This window comes from Chiloscyllium plagiosum, unplaced genomic scaffold (genome assembly GCF_037043375.1).
Source record: "Chiloscyllium plagiosum isolate Xiang-an unplaced genomic scaffold, Cpla_swu_hap1 HiC_scaffold_39, whole genome shotgun sequence".
NCBI classification, from domain to species: Eukaryota; Metazoa; Chordata; class Chondrichthyes; order Orectolobiformes; family Hemiscylliidae; genus Chiloscyllium; species Chiloscyllium plagiosum.
Window position 1 is genome coordinate 10,148,391 of NW_028270177.1, and position 24,811 is coordinate 10,173,201.

At 43.0% G+C, this 24,811-nt stretch overlaps 1 protein-coding gene across 6 annotated transcripts in view; it reads right to left on the reverse strand.

Annotated features, from left to right (window-relative positions):
• The window catches only part of LOC122540917 (A-kinase anchor protein 13-like), a 417,382-nt gene that overhangs the window by 211,284 nt on the left and 181,287 nt on the right, over positions 1-24,811 (reverse strand). For all 6 annotated transcript variants that reach the window (XM_043677213.2, XM_043677212.2, XM_087981477.1 and 3 more), the window contains 2 exons: positions 21,803-23,549; positions 8,964-9,037 (listed from right to left, as the gene is read on the reverse strand). In XM_043677213.2, coding sequence (XP_043533148.2) covers positions 8,964-9,037; positions 21,803-23,549 — 1,821 coding nt within the window. The remainder of the gene's footprint in view (positions 1-8,963; positions 9,038-21,802; positions 23,550-24,811) is intronic.

Genomic DNA, 24,811 nt, shown 5'->3' on the forward strand with positions numbered 1-24,811 from the left:
CTAATAAGTGGCAAATAACGTGAAAGATCAGCTGTCATTGGTCGCAGGGCAGGCTAAACAATTGCAGCTACTACAGAGTTGCAGCTCATCACTTGATGGGGTTTGCTATGTTACCACTATTGGTTGACAAGTTCAACATAGGCTGACTCTAGTGTCGCAGTTTCATTCATCTCTCTATTTGTACAGGACGAAACTGAATTCTGCTACTCAGAAGTATCTTTCAGAATCAGGCTGGGCATAAAAATTGGGTTTACACAGCAACAATACAGATACAGCTGCACTGAAAATGCAGCCTAAATGTTATTCTTGCTGAGAAGGCCTGCGGTCTCTTACACACCATGCAAATATTTTCTCATTCTTCAAGCAGCTAAGTCCCACAACAAGTTAAGTCAGTTATTTGCTGGACACAGTGTTTGAAAGACAGACAGGTTGAAATTAGGCAGGCATGGCAAGTCTCCTGACTTCAAGGTCACTATTTGTCTGGTTTTGGGTCACACAATCTTTGTTTATTGCATGTACCGCCCTGAAATTCCAGAAACTGTAAACTAGGCACCAAGAGCTCATTCTTTCCTCTCCAGCTACTTTCCGTACCATGACAGGGACGTGCTCATTGTGTGTGTAAATAAATTTCAGCAGAAATAAAAAGGAAACTCTGAAATCCAAGCCAAAACCCTACTCTTCCACCTTCAAAACACAGCAAGTGATGGAGACAGCCTTATTTACATCTGATCTGACAATGAATTTTAATGACATGTACAGTCCAGGTAATGTTGAAGAAAAGAAAAAAAATGCTGGAGATCATAACGGGTCAGGTAACATCCATGGAGAGAGTGCAAGCTAATGTTTCGAGTCTAGATGACTCTTTATCAGAGCTGATGTGAAGTGTGGAGGGGGAAGCTTAATCTGAACTGTCAACATCCTTTCTCCCCCAGCAGCAGCCCCCTCCCCAAAAAAAAATTGCATTAATGCTGTCCCTCCACACATTAGTTCTGAAGAAAAGTCACCAAGATCCAAAATGTTAGCTTACTCTCGCTCCATGGATGCTGCCTGACCCACTGTGATCGCCAGTATTTTTTGTTTTCAGTACAGATTCCAGCATCTACAGTAATTTGCTCCTATAATGTTAAAGAAATACCCCCTCACATCATCCCAATCAGAAGACGACTCTGTTCATCCCTCCACGCTTCCCAAACTGAGAGAACATGGCCCCAGCTCCATCTGGATCGCTTGGAAAAAGATTGATGCCAAGATATTATCAACAGTACTTTATTCTCTTGAGTTTATCCTCTGAGTTTCCCTTGATATCCTGTGTTGTGTCTTCTCCACAGAAGCATTTCCCACTGGCTCCCCTTTCAACTCCTCTAGGCCAGCTAATCTCTGTCATGGACTACTCTTCCAATGCTGGAGCCTGCCAAGACTTGAATGTGGAACAGAAAGAATGAACACTTCATCATTTTCCTAAGACGTCACAGTGCAAAGAACATCCATACCTTGAAAGCCGGCAAAGAAAATGGAGATATGAAAACAAGAGTTAAATATTTTTTGACTCTGTATGAATGGGCTGTTAGCCAAGCCCATATGGACTTCGGAGTATTGAGAGTAACTTACAGTAAAACAGTCATTTAGAATGACTCCACCTTATTAATGACTGGGAATACAGATGGGGAAAGGATTACTCAGGGAAACTAAAAGGACATGATCACTGGGGCATGCCCTGTCTGTCAGCTGGCGGTTGTATAAATCTGATCTTACTGCAAAATGGCAATTAATTAAAAGAACTTTCACTGCTCGGAAATCTCACGTGCATTTCAGTCTCTGTTGACCAAGGATGTGGGTGGTTTGGTTGGGGAGGGGTGGGGGGGGAGAAAGAGAAGAGAGAGAGAGAGAGAGAGAGAGAGAGAGAGAGAGAGAGAGAGAGAGAGAGAGAGAGAGAGAGAGAGAGAGAGGAGGTGGAGGATTCGTGTGGTGTGCAGCTCAATCAGAAAATTACAAATACTACTAGAAAGGCCTCAGGTTGAATCCCCAGTTTGCAATGTGTTTCATGATTTTGGTTACACTGCAGATTAAGTCTGAACAACAAGGGTGAGGAACGAGGAGTAGAGGGTGGAGAGAGAAAGAGGAGAGAATATGCCCACCTCTATTCATGGTGGACTAGACAGGTGTTCAGATTTAGCTGAAAACACAGTAGGCTGCAAAATCATGCATTACCCCAATAATGTTGAATAGCTTCCAACACACTGTGCTCACAGGAAGAGGAGACATTTTAATAGGTCACCAGGTGCTCACTATAAGTCAGTGACTTCAGGACAAGAGGCAAGAAAAACAGAAAATCTTCCCCCATCTTGAACTCAAAGCAAGTATCAATTGTAAGTTTCACACAGTGGGATTTTTGCTGTGGCATTACTGACAGGGGACCAGGACATCAGGGAAAAAAATCTCCTGTTCTTCTTTGCCATGGGATGGTTAGATCAAGGCTCTGTTAGAATGCAGTTTTATCTAAGGGATGGCATCACTGAGAGTGCAGGGCTCCATCAGAACTGCATTGAGAGTGCTAGCCTGGCGTTTTGTTCTCAAGTCACCCAACTGAACCTTCACTGCCTTCGGACTCCAAGACGAGAATGTTACTGAACGGCCAACGGCTGACACATGAACACCTTTGAGAGCTTTTCCTCTAAGAAAAAGAGGAGAACAAGTCAAAACTATGAAGTGGTTTTGTAAGACAAATGTGGGAAAAATGTTTCTACTTCAGAGTTCAAATTGAAACTGGTGTTTTAAATTGCAAAACATAAAAGGGTATTAAAAAGGTTACAGCCAGAAAAGAAATTTTTCTCCATTTTGGTTGTTCAAAAAGCTACAATGATCTCTTTTAGATGTCAAAGTGAAAGGCAGCATGAGGAGTCAATCAGACACGGCTGTATGATGGATTCTCAGATTGAGTCAGATGTACTACAACAGGATGTTGAAGATAGCTCAAGACAGAGGAGTGTGACAAACCATGACAGCAGATTCCCCTCATATAAGTAACAACAAGCAGGATCCTCAAATTTACTCAGAAGGACAGTGTCTGCTAATGGTATGGTTAAAAGATTCAAACTGATAGAGAGACCAGCCATGCACAGAGAGTTTATTGACTATCTAAGTCCAATCGTTTCCCGCTCCCCCCCACCCCAAGTCTCAACTATTTCCCCTTCAAATATACTTTATGCTTATTATACACCTGTTTAGAGATATCGGTATATACCTCAAGATCAGGTGGGACTTGAACTGGGCCTCCTGGCTCACAATGCACTGGGGGAACCCTCCCCTTTTATTTTTTTTCTTCTCTCAAGAAGGTGCTAAATCAAAATGGGGCTGGACAGGGAAATAAAGAACAGTATCACCCGCAGTGCCCACCTCTCTCTAAAGGCATCAAGAGCATTGATGGACACAGCATGCTCCCTCTCCAAGGACACCTGGGCATGAACGAAAGAGGGGCAGACAGACAGAAATGACAGAGATGACTGCTTCCACAGCTGTTGCCTGGACCTGCTTACAGCCAACCTGGCCTCCAATCTGCCCACACACCTCTGCACTGCCCCCCCCCCCCCCCCCCCCCACTTTCTATGTAGATCAATTAATTAATTGATTAACAGCTATCACTCATCTTCCCACTTATCTAAATTTCTTGTTATATTAACAAGAATTCTTATATTGAACGGAAGGTTGAAGATGAGGAAGCTTGATTACCCGGCATTCGATTATCCTAATATCAGATTATCCGGCAAAATCCCGATGCTCAGCCAAACTATGTTATCCGGCATTCAATTATCCAGAGTTTGATTAACCAAACTTAATACTCCCTGCCTGTACCCTTTGGACAATCAAAGTCCTCTGTAAATCCAACATTGAGCAGATGTGTGTTAACGGAAAGTCACTGAAGCAGATACTATAATTTACTACAAGAGGAACTAAGTGGAAGTCTGAAATGAAAAGCGACCGAGTGTATGTGGGGTTAATCAGTACAAGAGCTCCAAGCCCCATTGGGCTTCAGAACCTTTCCCTGTCGGTAGAGACCCTTATGTTTATTCCATGAATAATTTTATATTAGACAACAGAAACAACTGGTAGTTGAGGATGTGTTACAGATGTGCGTTGGGTGGAGGAGGGGCAATCTCCTGTGAGTTTGGAGTTTGATGAAACACCACTCCCACAGCTATTTGAGGACAGTGTCCAACAGCTGGATGTGTTCCTTGTAAATATCCAATGATCCAATTCCAAGTTCCAGCTGCAGGAGAAGTAGCAATCTATTTAAAAGGCAGCTTTTACAACAGTATTGGGATCCTGCTGCCTGTTCTATTCATGCAGCCTTCTACTGGGCTGAAGGCCAACATGGATCATGTTCTGCAAGGAGCTCATTCTCCGTTAAGCCATGCAAGGTGTGTAATTCAGTGAGATTGGGAAGCGAGAGACTGTACTAGATCACGGTAACCGCCAATAATGTCCATGCTTTTCTTCCCATTTCTCTAATTTCCTCAGCTGAAAGATGTCTGACATGGGCACACCTTTCCACAACTGTTGGAACATTCCTTGGCACCATTTCCAAGATGGCGGTTCCTCATACTCAAGGGCAGTGAGTCAGCATTCCTAAACAAACAAAGCCACACACACTAGAACATGAATACCAACTAAATCATCTGCTTGTTAAAACATCACATGCTAAATGTAAACATTAGCATCTTCTTTTCAAGTGTTGAATAAATTGATCTTTTTCTCCAACTCCATTCCCTTTCCACAGCAACATTCCAAACAAATGTCGAGGAGATGTAACACCTGCCCTTTTGCCATCCCGCTCCTCACTTTCCAAAGCCCCAAACACTGCTGCAAGTTGAAACAGCAATTGGTGTGTCCTACAATGTAGTCAACAGTTCTCACTGCTCACAATGTGGACTCCTCTACACTGGGGAGCACAAACACAGACTAGAGTCTGTCCTGCAGAATATGAGGCTGTGAACAGGTCCCTGAGTTCTTGGAGGTTTTAATTCTTCACCTCGCTCTCAGGCTGGTGTCTCTGTCCTTGGGTCTGTTGCACCATTCCTCGAGAGACTCAACATGAGCTTGAGGAACAGAAGCTCATCCTTCAATTCAGCATTTTACAGCACAGAGTTCGACAAATTCAGACTTTTCCCCATTCCATTTTACTTCCTTTACTTGCTTGCTTTGGTTTTTCTTGTCTTTACTTTCAGAGAGTACTACGCCAGCTCTAAGCACATCTTATGTTTGTTTTGCTGCCTTATTACTATGTTCCTTTGATACAAGACAAACTCTTTATTTCAATTGCTCCTGTCTTCCACTCTAACGAAGACCTTTCATTTATCCTTGTCCCAGCCAGCCCTTCATCAGAACCGATCACATCTCTGATGTTTCCCACTTCAGATGAAAGGGCATCAACCTGAAACTTCGAGTCTGTCTCTCCACAAATGCTGCTTCACAATTTTATGTTTTTAATCCAAAGCAAAACAGCTTGGCTTTGATATAAATGTGAAGAATTGCTGTCCTGATTATTTACTGCTTTGGACAGTGTTACAGACTAGGCCAAACCACTCAAAACATTCTTAAGCAGACAGCCCAGATGATAACTTTGCAATTGGTTTCACTAAGTGTACAGTGAAAATTACCCGAAGTTAGCGAGGTTGACTACCAGGTTTTAAAACAGACAAAAATGTATTTATAAAATTACACAATGAAACACATAGAACAGAATAAAGAACCGCTACAGAACTCAGGCGATCCAAACTAGACTTAATTATGCTGTACTGAATATACACAACAGTCTCAATAAGCAAACCCCCTAAAAACACAATTAAAAAAAATGAACAGATGCTTACAGGTTGAAATTAGAAGGGCAGAAGGAGAGAGAGCGAGCCTGTTTCCACACAGCTGAACCCCCAACTAGTTCTGGACTGAACTGCTCAGCTGGAGAGCTGACCACTCCCCTTTCATTATACAGGTCACTTCTAAAAAATGACCACTTTGACCTGAAGTCTCATCTGTTTACATATAAACAAAGGCCTCTCAAAATCCTTTTCAGCTCTGTACCAAACCAGTCTAATTGGAGCCTGGCCCCTCTGAAAAAAAAAATCAAGGACACAGTATTCTTGAGAAAAGGAACAGCTTTTAGAAAAAAGGGAGCAGCTTTGTGACAACAGTAAATTTAGACAACAGACAATAGGTGCAGGAGTAGACCATTCTGCCCTTCGAGCCTGCACCACCATTCAATATGATCATGGCTGATCATCTTTAATCAGTATCCTGTTCCTGCCTTATCTCCATAACCCTTGATTCCACTATCCTTGAAAGCTTTATCCAACTCTTTCTTAAATGAATCCAGAGACTGGGCCTCCACTGCCCTCTGGGGCAGAGCATTCCACACAGCCACCACTCTCTGGGTGAAGAAGTTTCTGTCCTAAATGGTCTAACCCCGTATTTCTAAGCTGTGCCCTCTGGTTCGGCACTCACCCATCCGCGGAAACATGTTTCCTGCCTCCAGAGTGTCCAATCCTTTAATAATCTTATATGTCTCAATCAGATCCCCTCTCAGTCTTCTAAACTCAAGGGTATACAAGGCCAGTCGCTCCAGCCTTTCAGTGTAAGGTAGTCCTGCCATTCCAGGAAATGACCTCGTGAACCTACGCTGCACTCTCTCAATAACCAAAATGTCTTTCCTCAAATTTGGAGACCAGAACTGCACACAGTACTCCAGGTGTGGTCTCACCAGGGCCCTGTACAGCTGCAGAAGAACCTCTTTGCTTCTATACTCAATCCCTCTTGTTATGAAGGCCAGCATGCTATTAGCCGCCTTCACTACCTGCTGTACCTGCATGCTTACCTTCATTGAGTGGTGTACAAGAACACACAGATCTCTCTGTACTGCCCCTTTACCTACTTGCCCCTTTGGTGCCTTCCTGTTCTTGCCACCAAAGTGGATAACCACACATTCTTCCACATTAAACTGCATCTGCCATGCATCTGACCACTCACCTAATCTGTCCAGGTCACCCTGTAATCTCCTAACATCCTCATCATATTTTACCCTGCCACCCAGCTTAGTATCATCAGCAAATTTGCTAATGTTATTGCTAATACCATCAACATATATTATAAAAAGCTGCGGTCCCAGTACTGACCCTTGCGGTACCCCACTGGTCACTGCCTGCCATTCCGAAATGGAGCCGTTTATCATTACTCTTTGTTTCCTGTCAGCCAACCAACTTTCAATACAAGTTAGTACTTTGCCCCCAATACCATGCGCCCTAATTTTGCTCACTAACCTCCTCTGTGGGACTTTATCAAAAGCTTTCTGAAAGTTCAGGTCCACGACATCTACTGGATCTCCCTCGTCCATCTTCAGAGTTACATTCTCAAAACATTCCAGAAGATTAGTCAAGCATGATTTCCCCTTCATAAATCCATGCTGACTCTGACCTATCCTGTTACTACTATCCAGATGTGTCATAATTTCATCCTTTATAATAGACTCCAGCAACTTTCCCACCACTGAGGTCAGACTAACTGGTCTATAATTTCCTGTTTTCTCTCTCCCACCTTTCTTAAAAAGTGGTACAACATTAGCCACCCTCCAAGCCGCAAGAACTGATCCCAAATCTATCGAACTCTGGAAAATAATCTCCAACGCAACCACGATTTCTCAAGCCACCTCCTTCAGTACCCTGGGATGTAGACCATCAGGCTCCGGGGACTTATCAACCTGCAGACCTAACAGTCTCTCCAACACCAATTCCTGGCAAATATAAATTCCCTTAAGTTCAGGTCCTTCAGCCACTGTTACCTCAGGGAGATTGCTTGTGTCTTCCCCAGTGAACACAGATCTGAAGTACCAATTCAATTCTTCTGCCATTTCTTTGTTTCCCCGTAATATATTCCCCTGTTTCTATCTTCAAGGGCCCAATTTTAGTCTTAACCATTTTTTTGCCTTTCATAAAGCAAAAAAAGCTATTACTATCCTCCTTTATATTTTTGGCCAGTTTACCTTCATATCTCATTTTTTCTCTGCGTATTTCCTTCTTAGCAATCCTCTGTTGTTCTTTAAAAGCATCCCAGTCCTCCCTTTTCCCACTTATCTTTGAAATGTTATACTTTTTCTCTTTTAACTTTATATGTTTCTTAACTTCCCTCGTCAGCCACGGCCACCCATACTTCCTCCTGGGATCTTTCTTCCTTTTTGGAATGAACTGATCCTGCAACTTCTGCATTATACACAGAAATATCCACCATTGTTCCTCCCACTGTCATCCCTGCTAAGGTATTGCACCATTGAACTTTGGCCAGCTCCTCCTTCATAGCTCCATAGTTCCCTTTATTCAACAGAAATATTGTCATTTCCGATTGTACCCTCTCCCTCTCAAATTGCAGATTGAAGCTTGTTGTATTATGGTCACTACTTCCCAATGGCTCCTTCACTTCGAGGTCCCTGATCAATTCTGTTTTGCTGCACAATACCAGATCCAGAATTGCCTTCTCCCTGGTCGGCTCCAGCACCAGCTGTTCTAAGAATCCATCTCGGAGGCACTCCACAAAGTCTCTTTCTTGAGGTCCAATACCTTGATAAAGTTAATGCACCATAACAGACTTCTCAGGCTTTACCTCAATTTCAGTTCAGCAGTTGGCACGTTAATTCCAAACACATATTTGGAGAAGTCTAGACCAGTGAAGCCCCCTTCAACAGGTCTTCAGCTGATTCAGGCTTCATCCAACACTGTCTAATAGGACTCTGTACAGCTGACGGGTAACATGCAATCGATTTTACTGTGAGAGCACCAGACTTTGGCCTTCACTCAGGAAGAAAGTCATTCCAGTAACCACAAACAAACTCACATGAGGAACATAGAGCAATCCACACACTATATAAAAAGCAATCCTCACATCTCTCCAGGAGACATTACATTGCAGCAAATGTGTCAACTTACCTGTTCAGAGACAAATTCAGCAAGATCCTCAGGCAGTTTCTGGACACAATCATCTTCGTCCTCTGGTAGTCCTTCTGAAATTTGGAGAGAGAGAGATGCATCAGTTGCCTCCCAGCAAGCAGAGAGTGGAAAATGGTGAGTAGAGTTGCACAGCATTGGACAAGACATTTAATTCAGGATTGAGGCAAAGTCTACAACATCACAAAAGTAACAGCACAATGCCACACCACATGTATCAATCCTTTGGTATTCTGCTGGCCTTTATTGTGCAGAAGGAACTTTCTTTTCAATGCTTCATCAAACAAGCTTCACTGAATAAATCATATCCAGGCTCACACATTAAATGGACTAGCCACGAAAAATAGTGTGACGACAAGAGGGTTGGAATTCTGCAGCGAGTAACACATCTCTTGATCTGATTCTCAATGCTCATCCATCTGTCAAACACGCACAGATCAGAAATGAGATACTTGCCTGGATAAATGCTGTTAAGAAACACAACAACATCCATGACGAAGAAGTGGTGCATCTTCAAGATTCACACCCTCCATCTCTGAGGCAGAAACAGCAATATTATCTTTGAGATGCACTGCAGTAACACATCAAGTCCTTTTTTTGACTGCACCTTCCAAACCTGCACCATTTACCAACCAGAAAAACAAGTGTAGAAGCTGCATGGAAACACCCAATACTTGCAATCTGACATTTCCTTCATAGCAGCACTGTGCATATACCTGGACTGTTAGCTTGAGTTGGCTGGGTGGCTGGTTTGTGATACCGAGTAACACCAGCAGTTTGGTTCAATTCCTACTCCAGTTGAGGTTACCATGAAGGACACTCCTCCTCAATCTCTCCCCTTGCCTGAGGTGTTGTGACCCTCAGGTTAAAACATCATGAGTTGTCTGCCTGGAATGGGAGAGCAGCCCTATGGTCTGGTAAGACTGTGGTGATTCTATCTTTGTAGTGACAGGATTGACATTGCTACCGAGATATTGAGGAGGACCCAATGTTGGATCTCACTCCTTCAAGATCCTCAGCTCAGTCCACCAAGTCAGATGACATCATCATAGTGAGTGGAGCTTATGGCACTCCTCAATGTTAACCCTTTTCAGACCCACACACAACAATCGATGTTGGCCCTCATACAGGACAGTATCACTTTCAATCAGCAGATAATAAAGGGGAGAAAAAGAGCATGTGCTTATTGAACAAACTTCAGGCAGCTCTGTGCGAAAACTGCTCATTCTTTCAAATACTAGGTACAATCTACCCTAATGTGGATTCTGTCACATCTATTGGATATCTACAGGGAAATGTCATCACATTACTAAATGGTGCACTCATCACATCCATCGGCAATGATTCCCCATTGTTCACCAAAGGCCAGAGACCAGTCTCACTCCAGATAGTGCTAATGTTGCAAACGCTGACCTAACAGAAGGTGGAAATGTGGACATGGTAAAGATTAAAAACTAGATGGAGTGTTAACCAGAGCATTTACCTAAAAATCCGCTTTCTACTTGAGAAAGGGGCTGAACAATAGAATAGAATGGAGGTCTTCATTAATGCTTTAAGAGTTTAGTCACAGTGAGAAATCTATTCATTTTGGTTAATAGTCGCAGTAGGAGCGTGAGTAAACTCCGTCTACATCCAGTTCCCCAACTTCATAGACCAGCTCATCATCAACGATGTCACACCAACTGTACAACATTTAAAAAAAAGACATTACAGCTCAGAGGCCTGAAACAGAGCTGACGTTAAAAATGAAGATAATGTTTGCTTTCTTCTTTGCTATTTGAACCACTGTGAGCGATGTCCATCAGTTGAGCGAAAATTTGTCAAGTCCCCAGAACAACACACTGTCGCACCCTGACTGCTCCAGGTTTGCCATTAATATTCACAATGGGAGTACACAGGAGATTAAAATGTGGGCAAGACAAAATAATTCAGATTACTTATTGAATAATTACTTGGGCGCAGCTGCTTCTGAATTTACAGAGCTAAGAAGCAAGTCATGATGCAGCATGGGGCAATGACAACCATTCTACACACACACACACACAAATTCTCTCAGGACTGAAGTGCTCTCTGTCAGTACACAACAAGTAGGAAGATCAAGTGACAAAAAAAGACCAGACACAAGTTACCCCACGCAGGGCATAAGTAAGATTGCGAACCACTGCCAGGCACTTCCCATATTCAGTTCCAGACAGGGCTCCCAAACAAAAATGTTTAATTTTTAAAAGGATAAATTGTCTGAAAGGGCATCAGGTTCAGCAGATTATCATTCAAATGCAATGTGTTTTTGGCAGATTAGCTTAATGGCAAACAAACTGGCTCCCCAAAATAATAATAATCACAAACACAGGGTCCTGCCAATCACAGCTGGCAATTAAAATCGGATGATAAGTGTTACCAAGTGTTCATTTTCATAAATTCGCATCTGCAGAGCACACAGTCTTTTCAATGCTCACTGCTATTTAATTTGTAGTGCACCAGATAGGAATTCAGAAGCAGCATTACTCTATATAACCACCAGGTGGCTTTAGTAATTCACATTCGGAGCTGGAAGCAAGATATTTAGGCTCAGAGAAATAGAGAAGGAGGGAGGGAAGGGGTAATAAGGAGAGAGAGAGAGAGAGGAGAAGAGTCGTGCAGGAGAGGGAGAGAAAGGGCAATTAAGAGAACAAGAGAAAGAGAAACAGAAAGTGAGGGAGAATGAGAAAGAAAGGGATAAAAAGGATAACAACAGAGAAGGAGAACAACAGAGAATTAGAAAGGAGAGAAAAGGAGAAAAGAGAGAGGTTGGGGGGGGGGGGGGGGAGGAAAGGAAGAACAAGAGACAGCCTAGGAAGAGAAAGAGATAATATGAAATGTTGGGAAGATTCAGAGAGGATTCAGCATCACAAAATCAAAAAAAGTCCCATGAGAAGAGGCAGAAAGGAAAATCTAAAGGAAATCAAAGTTAATCAATGAGACTTCCTCTCTATTCTGGAGGTGCTCTGTTACCGAGCCAAAGACATTGAACACTCCGGATTTGGAAGGATTCTTTTGAATGCCAGTCTTTTATAGTTTCAACCAATCAACAAAATACTAATTTTAACTGAAGAAGCCCATCACAGTATCTTTCTATAATTGGCCTCACAGGGTCAGACTAGGCGGAAGTCGCTGACGAATGAACGAGTGCCTACTTGAACATTACCCTGTCTGTTCTCTGTCAGAGCAGCTCAGCATTCCCAGCATTTTCAACTTGTATTTTTGACTTTCAAAGGCTCCAGTGATACAAAGTTAAGGAAATGCACACGGCCAGTGCACATTTACTGATTCTGCATTCAGGATACTTTAGATAAACATCCCTTTCCACGTCGATCCTCATGAATGGAGCTACAGGCTCACGTGACTGCTCCATTATTCAAGATAGTTAAAATATAGCACTATTTCATCATCGTGTTACTGAACTAGCTAAATACTAACACACAATTCTTTCCCTTCCTCCATCAGTATTCATGTTCAACAAAAATCATGAGGGGTATGGACAAGGGCGAGTAGCCAAGGTCTTTTCCCTTGGGGTGAGAGCGTCCAAAACATAGGTTTAAGGTGAGATGGGAAAGATTTAAAAGGGACCTAAGGGGCAACTTTTTCACACAGAAGGTGGTACATGTATGGAATGAGCTGCCAGAGGAAGTGGGGGAGGCTGGTACAATTGCAATATTTAAAAAGGTATACGAATAGGAAGGGTTTAGCGGGATATGGGCCAAATGCTGGCGAATGGGACTCGAGTAATTTAGGATATCTGCGCATCATAGTTGAGTTGGACTTAAGGATCTGTTTTGTGCTGTACTCTCTATGACCCTATTCTCACCTTTGCCAGATTATACTCAATTCATCAAATCTCTTCAATGATGATCCATTTATCTTTAATTGAAATCTTTGTCTCCCATCCTTTTTGCTTGAATTTGAACTGAGAATCCACTCTGGCTTCCCAAAATTTTCCAAGCTTTCAATTAAGTCTTTGAAAGTCGCACATAAAACTGGGAAAGACAATTGTTAAAGTCGTCCTGTGAGTGAATATTGCTGAGTTTATACATCTAGACGTATGACAGACAGTTTTTATAGTATAACACATGTGCACTACCAACTCAGTGTAATACAGGCAGTCCCCAGGTTGCAAATGGATTCTGTTCTCGAGTCCATTCACTAAACGTTTTGTACAGAAGTTGAAACAGAATACAGGACAATATAACATAGCTGTTCCTAAGTACGTTGATCTTTAAAATTACATCCCTGCGCGGGACCGTGCTCGTAAGTATTAGTGTTTGTAAGTCAGACATTTGTAAATTGGGGACCCCTATTTAAAGTAATGTTACTGAAAGGGTTAATGCTAAAGTCTGCAACAAACTCCATCCAGTGCGATGATGAGACAATGTGATAGAATTCCTACAGTGTGGAAGCAGGCCATTCAGCCCATCAAGTTCAGACGACCCTTGGAAACAGCATCCCACTCAGACCCATCCTATCCCTGTAACTCTGCATTTCCCATGGCCAGTCCACCCAGTCTGCACATCTTAGGACCATGGGAGGAATCCAGAGCACCCAGAGAAAACCCACAGGGGAGAAAGCGCAAACTCCACTTGGACAGTTGCCCAAGGCTGGAATTGAACCCAGATCCCTGGTGCTAACAATTGAGCTACCATGCCACCTGATGATGACCAAAGAGGAGTCACAATGGATTCAAAACCTTAATGTTGTTCCTCTCTGCATAGATGCTGCCAGACCTGCCGAGTTTCTAGAGTACATTCATTTCACTTGTTACATACACACACCCATAGAATGAACATGCTAACACTGACCCATAGTGGTTACCTACGGATTGAACATGTGCACTTGCAATAAATATTACAATGGATGGTGGTTCCACGGACAATATTGGTGATACAGATAACTTTCCTCAACCACATAATGTCATTTTATCTGACACTCAATTCGCTTTTGACGTTCTTTATTTTTATCCACTTTTCAGAAGTCCCAAATAAGCACTAAAATAAATTGTGGAATAATTTCCTCCCCCTGCTCCCAAAACAAAAATAAAATCCCAAAACTGATATGATACGCGGGGGGGGGGGGGGGGGGGGGTCAGTCACAAACATGAGTGAGGCCATTTATAGAGTATTTAACTAATGGAATTGTAACTGAAGTCACACATACTGGATCTTGCAACAGCCAGTGAAGATATAGTAACAAATTACAAACAGGCGATAGCTTCACAGCATGCAGTGAATAGTGCAATTCTGACAGTCTCCTTCCTATTGTATTTGCCTCCTTTCTAAATACAGGAGCTCAATGCCAGCAGACAGACATGCTCCTGGCATTGAGAAGCTGCTGTATAAAGTCAGTCTCTTGTTTTATTCATTTTATAACTAGATCGAACCAGTTCCAAAGAAGTATATCACCTGTGAAGTCTTGCAATAGAGCACGTTACCAAGCAATAAAGTAAACTCACGCTAGGCACAGCCTCAGCCTCAGAAACAATGTTGGAGGAGTGTCACAGCTGTGCCAACATCGTTTCCTTCCCCTCATCCTCCACTGCACACACCACCCCTCCCAATACACCCTTGACCCATTCCCACACTCACTTCCTTCCCCTCATAAGGCTTCCTCAAGTTAATCATTATTCCAGACAATAAATTACTACTGATTAAACATTGCTTAAGATATCTTCAGACTAGACACTTGTCCTTTTACTCAAAGTCACTGCTCTGGTGTCTGTAAAATAATATCGGTCTCTTTCTCTTCTCTATTTTCCTTGATCATTCTTGCTCAACTCTTTTGGACTCCCAGATTACATTTTTCATTTTCTATCTTCTTCCTATTTCTACGCAGCCACAGGCTTTGTAGAGCATGCACAATATTGGGAAATAGTGAGGATGTACATGAAACAGAGCTGAGATATGAGCATTAAAACAGAAACTGACAATGTAGCTCAATGAAACTATTATTTGCATCTTTGCCAACCTCACAGCTGGTGGCCAGACAATAGGCATTGGCCAGCCAGTGCAGAATCAGCTGTGGACGAGAGGCATCAGAATTATAGAATCCCTACAGTATGGAAGGAGGCCATTTGGCCCATTGAGTCCAAGCTGACTCTCCAAAGAGGATTTCACCCAAACCACACCCCCTACCAAATCTCTGTAACCCTGCATTTCCCATGGCTAATCCACCACATCCCTGGACACTATGGGCAATTTAGCACAGCCAATTCACTTAACCTGCCCATCTTTGCATTGTGGGAGGAAACCAGACGCCTGGAGGAAACCCACGCAGACAGAGGGAGGACGTGCAAACTCCGTACAGACAGTCGCCCGAGGCTGGAATCAAACCTGGGTTCCTGGAACTATGAAGCAGCACTGCTAATCACTGAGCCACTGTGCCACTCATTACCCTGGAAGATATTTCTAACTTCCCAACAGCACAAGCCATGTCCTGAATGGAGCCTATGTCACAACTATGGGTTTGCAGGTTTCTGGCTACACTATTCCTGAATGGAATGATACTGTGGGTTTAGTCAATTTCTCTCCTGCACACACATTGCACAGGGCCAATGGAGGCCAGAAACTTCACCCTGGAGGCATACAGAAGATAGACATCTCTTACCAACTATACCTAATGACTATTGGATGGGAATGGGAGCAGGCCATGCTAGCAAGATCTGAGGTGATACTAGGTTTTCAAGAAGAATGAGTAAAGCACCAGGGAATTCTCAGGGACAATGGATCAACAAATTTTGGGTCTTTGGGAGGGGGGCTCTGCAAGGGAAAGTTGGAAACAAAACTTGTAAACATTGGGAAAACCCAAGATTTTCATGTCCTTTATGTGTTCGTATCACAGAATGGGCTTTGGGCCTAGGTTCAGGCTGTGGCTTGAGGAGGCCCATGTTCTGTGCATATTGATCTGTGGCATCCTGGCTCAAGCATGGAAAACAGTATTCATGCCAAAATTGTGTGTGTGTGTGGAGAGATGAGCTGGCCAAATATCAGAATTACTCTTGCAGCACTTGTCTCTGGAGAGACAGCACCAGCAAGTGGTGACAATGGGAATTCTCACTGCCCTCTACAAGGCCAGCCAGCCAAACAGCTGCCAACATATAGATCTCACACTGCGGGTGAGGGGGAGAGAAGCTGGCAATGAGAACAAGATCGAGATGTATCCGATTGTAACGTCCAAACTTGGGACAACTTTGGTCGGTCGTTTTCTAATAATTAATTATAAATGATCATTAAAATGACCCTAACACATTATAACTGCAAGATTAATCATGCAGCCACCTGGTTATTAATCATTGGTGAAAGCATGAAGGACATTCACAAAAATCACTAAAGTAAGAGCAAAGTACTGGGGATGACGTTCCGAAGAAATCATGTTGAACTCGAAATGTTAACCCTTCATAGGCACTGCCAGACCTGCTGAGTTTCTCTAGCACTTTTTGTTTGGGTTTATAACATCACTTCCAGCTCTCATGATGTGATTGCTTGACCCCTCAACATTCGGCTCTGCAGGATTATTTCTATTGTCAAATATTGCAACCAGTGTTCAAAGTCTCAAAGTACCTCCCTCCAAATGGCTTGGTGCAATGGAGGGACATGTTGATCAGTAAAGCTGCTGTTAGCAGCAGGTGCTTAGGCACACTAGCACGAGCTTGGGAGCCATCATGATAATACAAAGGGCACAAGGGCAAGAGCAAGATGCCCACAGCTAACTTCAGTAAAACAAAGTGGGGGGTGGGGGGGGGGGGGGGGGGGAGGAGGGAATGTTGAGAGTATCCAAGCTCAGGTTAGGGGGAGAAGGTGGATAAGAGAGAGTACCACATTTACATTCGCTCTGCGCATCTCCCGTGAGGTGATGTGGCTGCCCAACATATGCTGCTTATAATTATTTTTGGATTGCCATAAAAGTGGTCAATGGTACATGATTTTTGCCTGCAGATGTTGACTAATTAGTTACTTATTTTTCTGGAGTGGATAGGTGAATTCATGAAAACTGATTACACAGATACTGAGGAATGATTGTATCTCAGCATATACTCTGGGAATCCAGCCTTGCACCTTGATCTTTGAATGGCTCAGCTGACTACCCATTCCTTTAACCAACAGCACAACTGGCTGTTATTAACTCTCTCTCCTTCGTCCCATCTCTATATCGAGCACAGATAATGGGACAAATGACCTCCTTCTGTGCGATAATCTTTCACCAATCCTACTCTTCAAAACTAGTGACAAGTTTGTGAACTAGTTTTAACCCAAGCTTAATATAACCGTGCCTTCACTTCATTCCTTGAATAGCAAAAATACTAAGAAGAGGTCAATGAGGGAAGGGCAGATGGAGGAAGGGCCATTGATGAAGGCAACAAGGAAGAAAGGGGTGAATAAGGAGAAATAGAGAGAAGAGCAGCAAAAAAGAAAATTGATGGAGGAAGTAAAGAAATCAAAAGAAACTCTTTGGGGTCAATTTAGTTGGAAATATTAGATCTTGGGGAAATGCCAGATGGCGTCATTGCTGTAACTGCACAACAGCAGCTCAGCATCAAAAGACAACTCTGTGCCAGATTTTAAAATATTAGTTCAGCCGACATCTCCTTAACCCCATGCACAAAAGTAATCTTTCACAAAAATATGTACTTAAATCATACCTAAAACTATATATCCCTTAAAAAAAGTAAGAATAACAATTACTGTAATGATTGTTTATTTAGGGCCAACCTATTTATTGAACAATCAGAGTTCCCACCAGAAAATACTGGGTCCCACCCAACCTTGTCAGCACTGCTATCTACCAGGGCAGAGACTGATCAACAAACAACAGTCTTACAAAAGTGTCTGCTGCTTCAAAAAGCAAAACATTCATCTATTTTGCTTCCTCTGCCGGGTCTCGACAGACAGTAACCCATTCCCAAGTCTCTGACAACATCCAGCATAGTGTTACACATCTTCCTCTCTGAAGCAGTGCTGGTAAATGTCCATGTCTTTTCAAAGCAGCAAAGCGAAGGTCAGCAAGATAGAAATGTGCCAGAACATGCATTTTTCGCAGCTGATGTATTATCACCTCGAGACTCCCTGCACCAACCCCCAACTCTACTACAACAGACTAATGAGACGATACACACAGACAGATATCTGAAAAATAGTCTTCTGAAAGCAGCAGTGAGGAGTATTGAAAGCCAAGTTACTTTGAAATTACAACACAAACAAACCATTCACCACAATCAGTCCACGCAACAAGCGTTTACACGCTACTTAAATCTCCTCCCATTCTTATGCAGTATGAGAAAAGCAAAATACTGCAGATGCTGGAAACTTGAAATATGCACAGGAACTGCTGAAAAACCTCAGCAGGTCAGATAGCATCATTGGAGAGAGAAAAACAGAGTTGACACAGAATCCAACATGATCTTCCTTGGAATTGAGAAAGGTAACTATTGCTACCAGCATCATCCTTCTCCCGCAGAAACTCATTTTTTCCCCATCAAGTGAATCTATACTAATGAGTTTTGAGAAGATTTGTAGTTCAGGCTGAGGTTCTGGATGTAAGTTTGCTCACAGAGCTAGAAGGCTCATTTTCAGATGTTTCACCACCACACTAGGTAACATCTTCAGTGAGCCTCCAGGCGGCTCACTGACAATGTTACCTAGTATGGTGATGAAACGTCTGAAAATGAACCTTCCAGCTCTGTGAGCAAACCTATATCCTGAATCTAAACTATTTAAGTAAACTACTCCCTCTGTATTGAGTTTTACAAATTCACTGTTTTCCACTTAAAGAAATTTCTTCCGTATTCTCTCTTTCATCTTTTGGCAAAGAACATCCTTTGTTAATGTCAGTTGGTTTTGTTGTTCCTCAGAGTGGAAGATGCTCCATGATTAGTCTATCGAATTCATATCAAACAGTGATTTCTCTTTATTAGGTTACTCAACTTCCTCTTTTCAAAAGCAACATGGACAGAATCTTCATCCTTCCCTGATGATTATAACTTCACAGTTCTGCTGTTGTTCTTGTACATCCTCTTCACTGTCTCCATATTCTTAAAATATACAAACCAGAACTGTGCAGGAACTCCAAGTGTGGTCTCAGCAAAGGTTGTTCCCAGTTTAGTGTAACCACTCTACTTATCAATTCTACCCTTTTAGAAATAAACCCAGTGGAGTCTGGTTAATTTTTGTCACTTATTGACAAGTATTGTAACTTTAAACTGAAACGACGGAGGCATTAACTTGACAAGTGTATATTAAATTTAAGTCAAACAGACAGCCATAAAAATGGAAATAACTAATGGCAAATGAGGACTCCATGTAAGCAAAATATTCCATACAGCTCAATGACAATAACTTGCATTTATATATAGCATTGTTACTGCAATAAAACATCACAAGACACCTCACAGGAGTATTGTCAAACCACACAAGAAGATAATTATATAACTAAAAACTTAGTCAAAGGGTATAGGTTAAAGAATGTGTTAAATGAGGAAAGAAAGATGAAGACAGTTACTGAGACAGTTACAGAATGTAGGCTTTGCAACTAAAAGAACGGTTTCCCATAGTGAAGCGATTAAAATCAGAGATGCTAGAGGGGCCAGAATGTTGCAAGAGCTGCAAGTGATTCAGCTGTTTTGTGTCAGCCATAGACTCTGCCTCACTTCAGTATGTTGAATGAAAACACTATTTTCGATGTTATTAGTCCCTTAATGAACTGATTGGTACTCGAGTGGGTCGCCACCTGACATCCTCACCTCCACACGGAAACAAAAAAAAAGACAGTTAGACTACAGAAACATAGGAAGAGGAATAGGCCATTCAGCCCTTCAAATCTGCAAGCCTATTCTAGACCATGGCTGATCATCGAGCTCAATGCCATTTTTCTACACCATCTCCATATCCTTTGGTGTAATTTTATCTGGAAATTGACCCATTTTTGTCTTGAATGTACTCATTGACCAAACTTACATAACACGCTGGGTCAGAGAATTCCTAAGATTCCCCATTCACTTTGAGTAAAGAAAATTGTCCTTATCTCAGTCCTGAAAGAGCGGTCGGTAAATCGGAGACCGTACCCCCCCCCCCCCCCGAGTGTTGGACGCCCATTCTGCCAGTCAGGAGAAAATATCCTTTCTGCACACAGTCTGACTGGCCCTTTAAGAATTTTTTAAGTTTCAGTGAAATCATCTCTCATCTTGTAAATGCTGGGGAATATTTCATCCATGGAACATCTCCAGAAAGTAAAGTTAGGTGGTGGAGCTAACGCAGGAAGTAAAATTGAACAGATGCTATTTTAGACTGGCAGTCGAGAGGGTTAACCAACACAAAGGTTGAGGTTTCATTCAGTATCGAGGGATTCAGTTAAATTAGCTGTTTTTAACCCCTCCACCACCAACCCTCAGTGACAGCAGTGTGTACAATGTACAAGATGCACTGCAGAAATTCAGCAAAGATCCTTACACAGCACCTTCCAAACCCATGGCCCTTCCATTTAGAATGCCAAGGGCAGCAGATACATGGGAACACCATTACCGTCAAGCTCTGCTCAAAGCCACTCACCATCCTGACTTGGAAATATACTGCCTTCACCTGATGAAGGAGCAGCGCTCTGAAAGCTTGCAATTTCAAATAAACGTGTTGGACTGTAACCTGGTGTCCTGTTACTTCTGACTTTGTCCATCAGAGTCCAACATATCCACACCATGGAAATATATTTCCATTCCTTCGTGTCGTTTGGTCATAATTCTGGAATTGCCTCTCTAAGAACATTGTGGGTCAACCCACAGCAGGTAGACCACTGCGGTTCAAGAAGGCAGCTCATCACCACCTTCTCAAGGGTAACTAGGGACGGGTAATAATTGCTGGCTCAGCCAGTGACGCCCACAGCCTAGGAGTGAATAAAGGAAAATTCCAATAAAATGCTAGGAACCCTGTGAAGTGCCTTCATTTTGCAGAGTCACAAAAGAACTATGTATGCCAAATGTCAAGGTGTGAAAAAAACAATCGTTTTCACTTAACATGCTTGGACATGTTCTGACACACGTCTGGGGCAACTACGTGTTGAACTCACATCTTCTGGGCCCAAAAGTAGGGATATACGGTTCCACTATATCAGAAGACTACTAACATCAAGGTCTAAACTGAGTTTGGAGTGAGACATATTAGTCCAAGATGCCCCATTAACTCCACAGCATAGTGTAAATCCAGGGCTCTTGTGGTGCAGTGATAGTGTCCCTATGTCTGAGTCAGGGAGCCTGAGCTCAAGTTGCACTTGCTGCAGAGGTGTGCAATAACATCTGAGCAGGTGGATCGGAAAATGTCTACAGTGTGAACTCAGCCTTCACGTTATTTCCTTTGGGTGCTGCTCACCTTCACACACTCCTTCCTAACCTTTATGTGACATTAGGTTATGAAGCAAGTTCTGCAAATTTCGCACAAAATATCCTCCAAATTCCTTTGCCGACTTGTTGGGACATGTCTACCCTCCCTGCCCCAAGGGAACCAGTTTAGTGACAACCATCGACCCAACTACCATCACGCCACTTGACGGCCCTTAACTTTTTGGGAAACTACGTTGTCTGAACTTTATTCTGAAGCAGCAGCAATTTTATCCAGTGAATTCTGTTCTGTGGATCGATAGTTGAGAATACTATGCATCCTTACAAATGCACACAATACTGCATTTTTATGGAATAAAAAAATACAGTTTTGGTAAACGTGAACCATTTTTAAAATATCTACATCATCCAAAAACAAAGCATGGTACCATTACAACTTTTAACAAGACAATATTTCTGACACAGGTGCACTTACCTTTAAAGCTGATTGTTTCTAAATTCCCATTTGCATCCAGTACAATGTTAAATTTTCGATCAGAATGCTGCAGCACTTTTGAATCCAAAGAAATTGTGTTAATTTTTTCATTTCCAAGGAAAATGTCTTCACTTTTGTCATTTGCTTTGCTTCCTGATCCACAGCATTTCATTACGCAGGGATCTTCCTCATCTACGGTTGAAGGTTTCCCATTTTGTTGAAACAGATCCTCAGAATCTGAATAACTGTTCACCATATAATCAGCAGGTTCTTCTACTATGCTGAGCAACACTTCCTGGTTTTGCAGATGTGCAACAGTATCAGTTGGTTTGGTTAGGACCTCCAATGTCCTTTTGGCTCCTTGGGGTCCAAAGTCTTCATTATGTTTAATGGGACATTTCATTGTCATCGGCAACCAAGATGGCTCTTTTTCAGAGCTGCATTTAGATGACAACAACTCTTTGATGCACTCATCTTGAGAAGCTCCTTCTTTTAAATCCACTGTGGATTGGACATCCATTGGCATAGCATGGTCCTCAACGTTGGAATCTAATGCCGTTTCTAATAATGCGTCAACCTGTTGAGACCATTGATCATCACAAAGACAGTCCACTTCCAACTCGTCATCATTTTGCTCAGGTTCACTTTCCAAGACATTTAAGTGTAGCACTTCTGATGTAGAGTGAGTCTGTTCATACTCCTCAATGTCATTCAGTGACTGCAATATCTCAGACACTTTGCGACTCTGTACAAACTCTTCCTCTACAGCCATTTCATGGTCTATTCCTTCACATTCCTCATCAGAATTGAGAATCAAGTTTTGGGAACTTGCAAACATTTTTTCAAGAGAATCATTTTTCATCTCAAAGCCAGCTTCAGCGTTAGCTTCATTAGTCATGCTGGCATTAATATCTGCACTGGACTCATCTTTGGTCAACTCCATATTGCCTTCTACTTCTGCAATCTGTTCAGGGGGTGGAGGACTTCCATTGTTCAGTTGTATAGGGTGACAGTCCGTCAGCTGTGTAAATTCCTCTGTTGATCCACCATTATCACTCAGGGCATTTTTATCAGTAACCAATTCAACACAGTTTTTGACGTTTTCTAGCTTATTTTCTGCAATTGGAATAGATTTCTCCTTTACTTCAAGGGGTTTCATAGTGACTACTGTTTCACTGTCAGGGCTATTATTGTTTAAAATTAACATATTGTCCGACATCTCCCTTTGTGAAGCATCCTCTTCGAAAGCGTACTCTTGATTGTGATGTAATTGTTCAGATGGTCCTGAAGTTTCCACAAGAGCTGTGTCACAGGACACGCTGTAATTATCACAATCCCCATTAGATGCTTTCTGCAAAAGTACAGTTTTCCCTGGTATATTTTCAGACTCTACCATCAACACAGCCTCCTCCTGTTGTCCTTCACATTCCAGGTTTGTGCATGGATCTTCGTAACCGGCTGCTCTCTCCAATTTTGTATCAGTAATGCTGTCTTGAGTAATATTTTCTTGATGCTTAAAATGCATCCCCTCAGGACACCAATCAGTCACCTCTTCATCAGTTGGCATGCTCTCCTGTAGGCAAACTGAGTTCTCAGCTGGCATTTCAATTGGTGTTTGTGCAATGGTGCTGCTGCTGCTGCTACTATTGGCTTTACAACCCTCCTCAGTTCTTAAGTTTTCAACAAACTCAATAGGTTGTGACAGTTCAGGCTGTGACGTCTGATTGGTTGGCACAGAAAGCGTATCCTATTCAAAAAAAGGAAATAGGAATCAATGGCTGCACTGTGTTGCAAAAGACATTGCTGTGCTGAGATATAGTAGTACACCAAGAACCCTGCCCCTTGTAAAAACACCATCCCATATTCCCAATTCCTTCGCCTCCGCCGCATCTGCTCCCAGGAGGACCAGTTCCAATATCAAACAACCCAGATGGCCTCCTTCTTCAAAGACCGCAATTTCCCCTCAGACGTGATTGACGACACTCTGCACCGCATTTCCTCCACTTCCCGCTCCTCCGCCCTTGAACCCCGTCCCTCCAATCGTCACCAGGACAGAACCCCACTAGCCCTCAACTACCACCCCAGATACATTGGATCATCCTTCATCATTTCTGCCACCTCCAAACGGACCCCACCACCAAGGATATATTTCTCTCCCCTCCCCTATCAGCGTTCCAGAAAGACTACTCCCTCCGCGACTCCCTTGTCAGATCCATACCCCCCACCAACCCAACCTCCACTCCCGGCACCTCCCCTGCAACCACAAAAAATGCAAAACTTGCGCCCACACCTCCCCCCCACTTCCCTCCAAGGGCCCAAGGGATCCTTCAATATCCATCAGAAATTCAGCTGCACTTCCACACACATCATTTACTGCATCCGCTGCACCCGATGTGGACTCCTATACATTGGGGAGACAGGCCGCCTACTTGCAAAACGTTTCAGAGAACACCTCTGGGACACCCACACCAACCAACCCAACCGCCCTGTGGCTGAACACTTTAACTCCCCCTCCCACTCCGCCAAGGACATGCAGGTCCTTGGCCTCCTCCATCGCCAGACCATGGCAACACAACACCTGGAGGAAGAGCGACTCATCTTCGGCTTAGGAACCCTCTAGCCACAGGGGATGAATGCGGATTTCTCCAGCTTCCTCATTTCCCCTCCCCCCACCTTTTCTCAGTCCCAACCCTCAGACTCAGCACCGCCTTCTTGACCTGCAATCTTCTTCCCGACCTCTCCGCCCCCACCCCCTCTCCGGCCTATCACCCTCACCTTAACCTCTTTCCACCTATCGCATTCCCAACGCCCCTCCCCCAAGTCCCTCCTCCCTACCTTTTATCTTAGCCTGCTTGGCACACCCTCCTCATTCCTGAAGAAGGGCTTATGCCCGAAATGTCGATTCTCCTTCTCCTTTGATGCTGCCTGACCTGCTGCGCTTTTCCAGCAACACATTTTTAAGCTCTGATCTCCAGCATCTGCAGCCCTCACTTTCTCCTAGTGCACCAA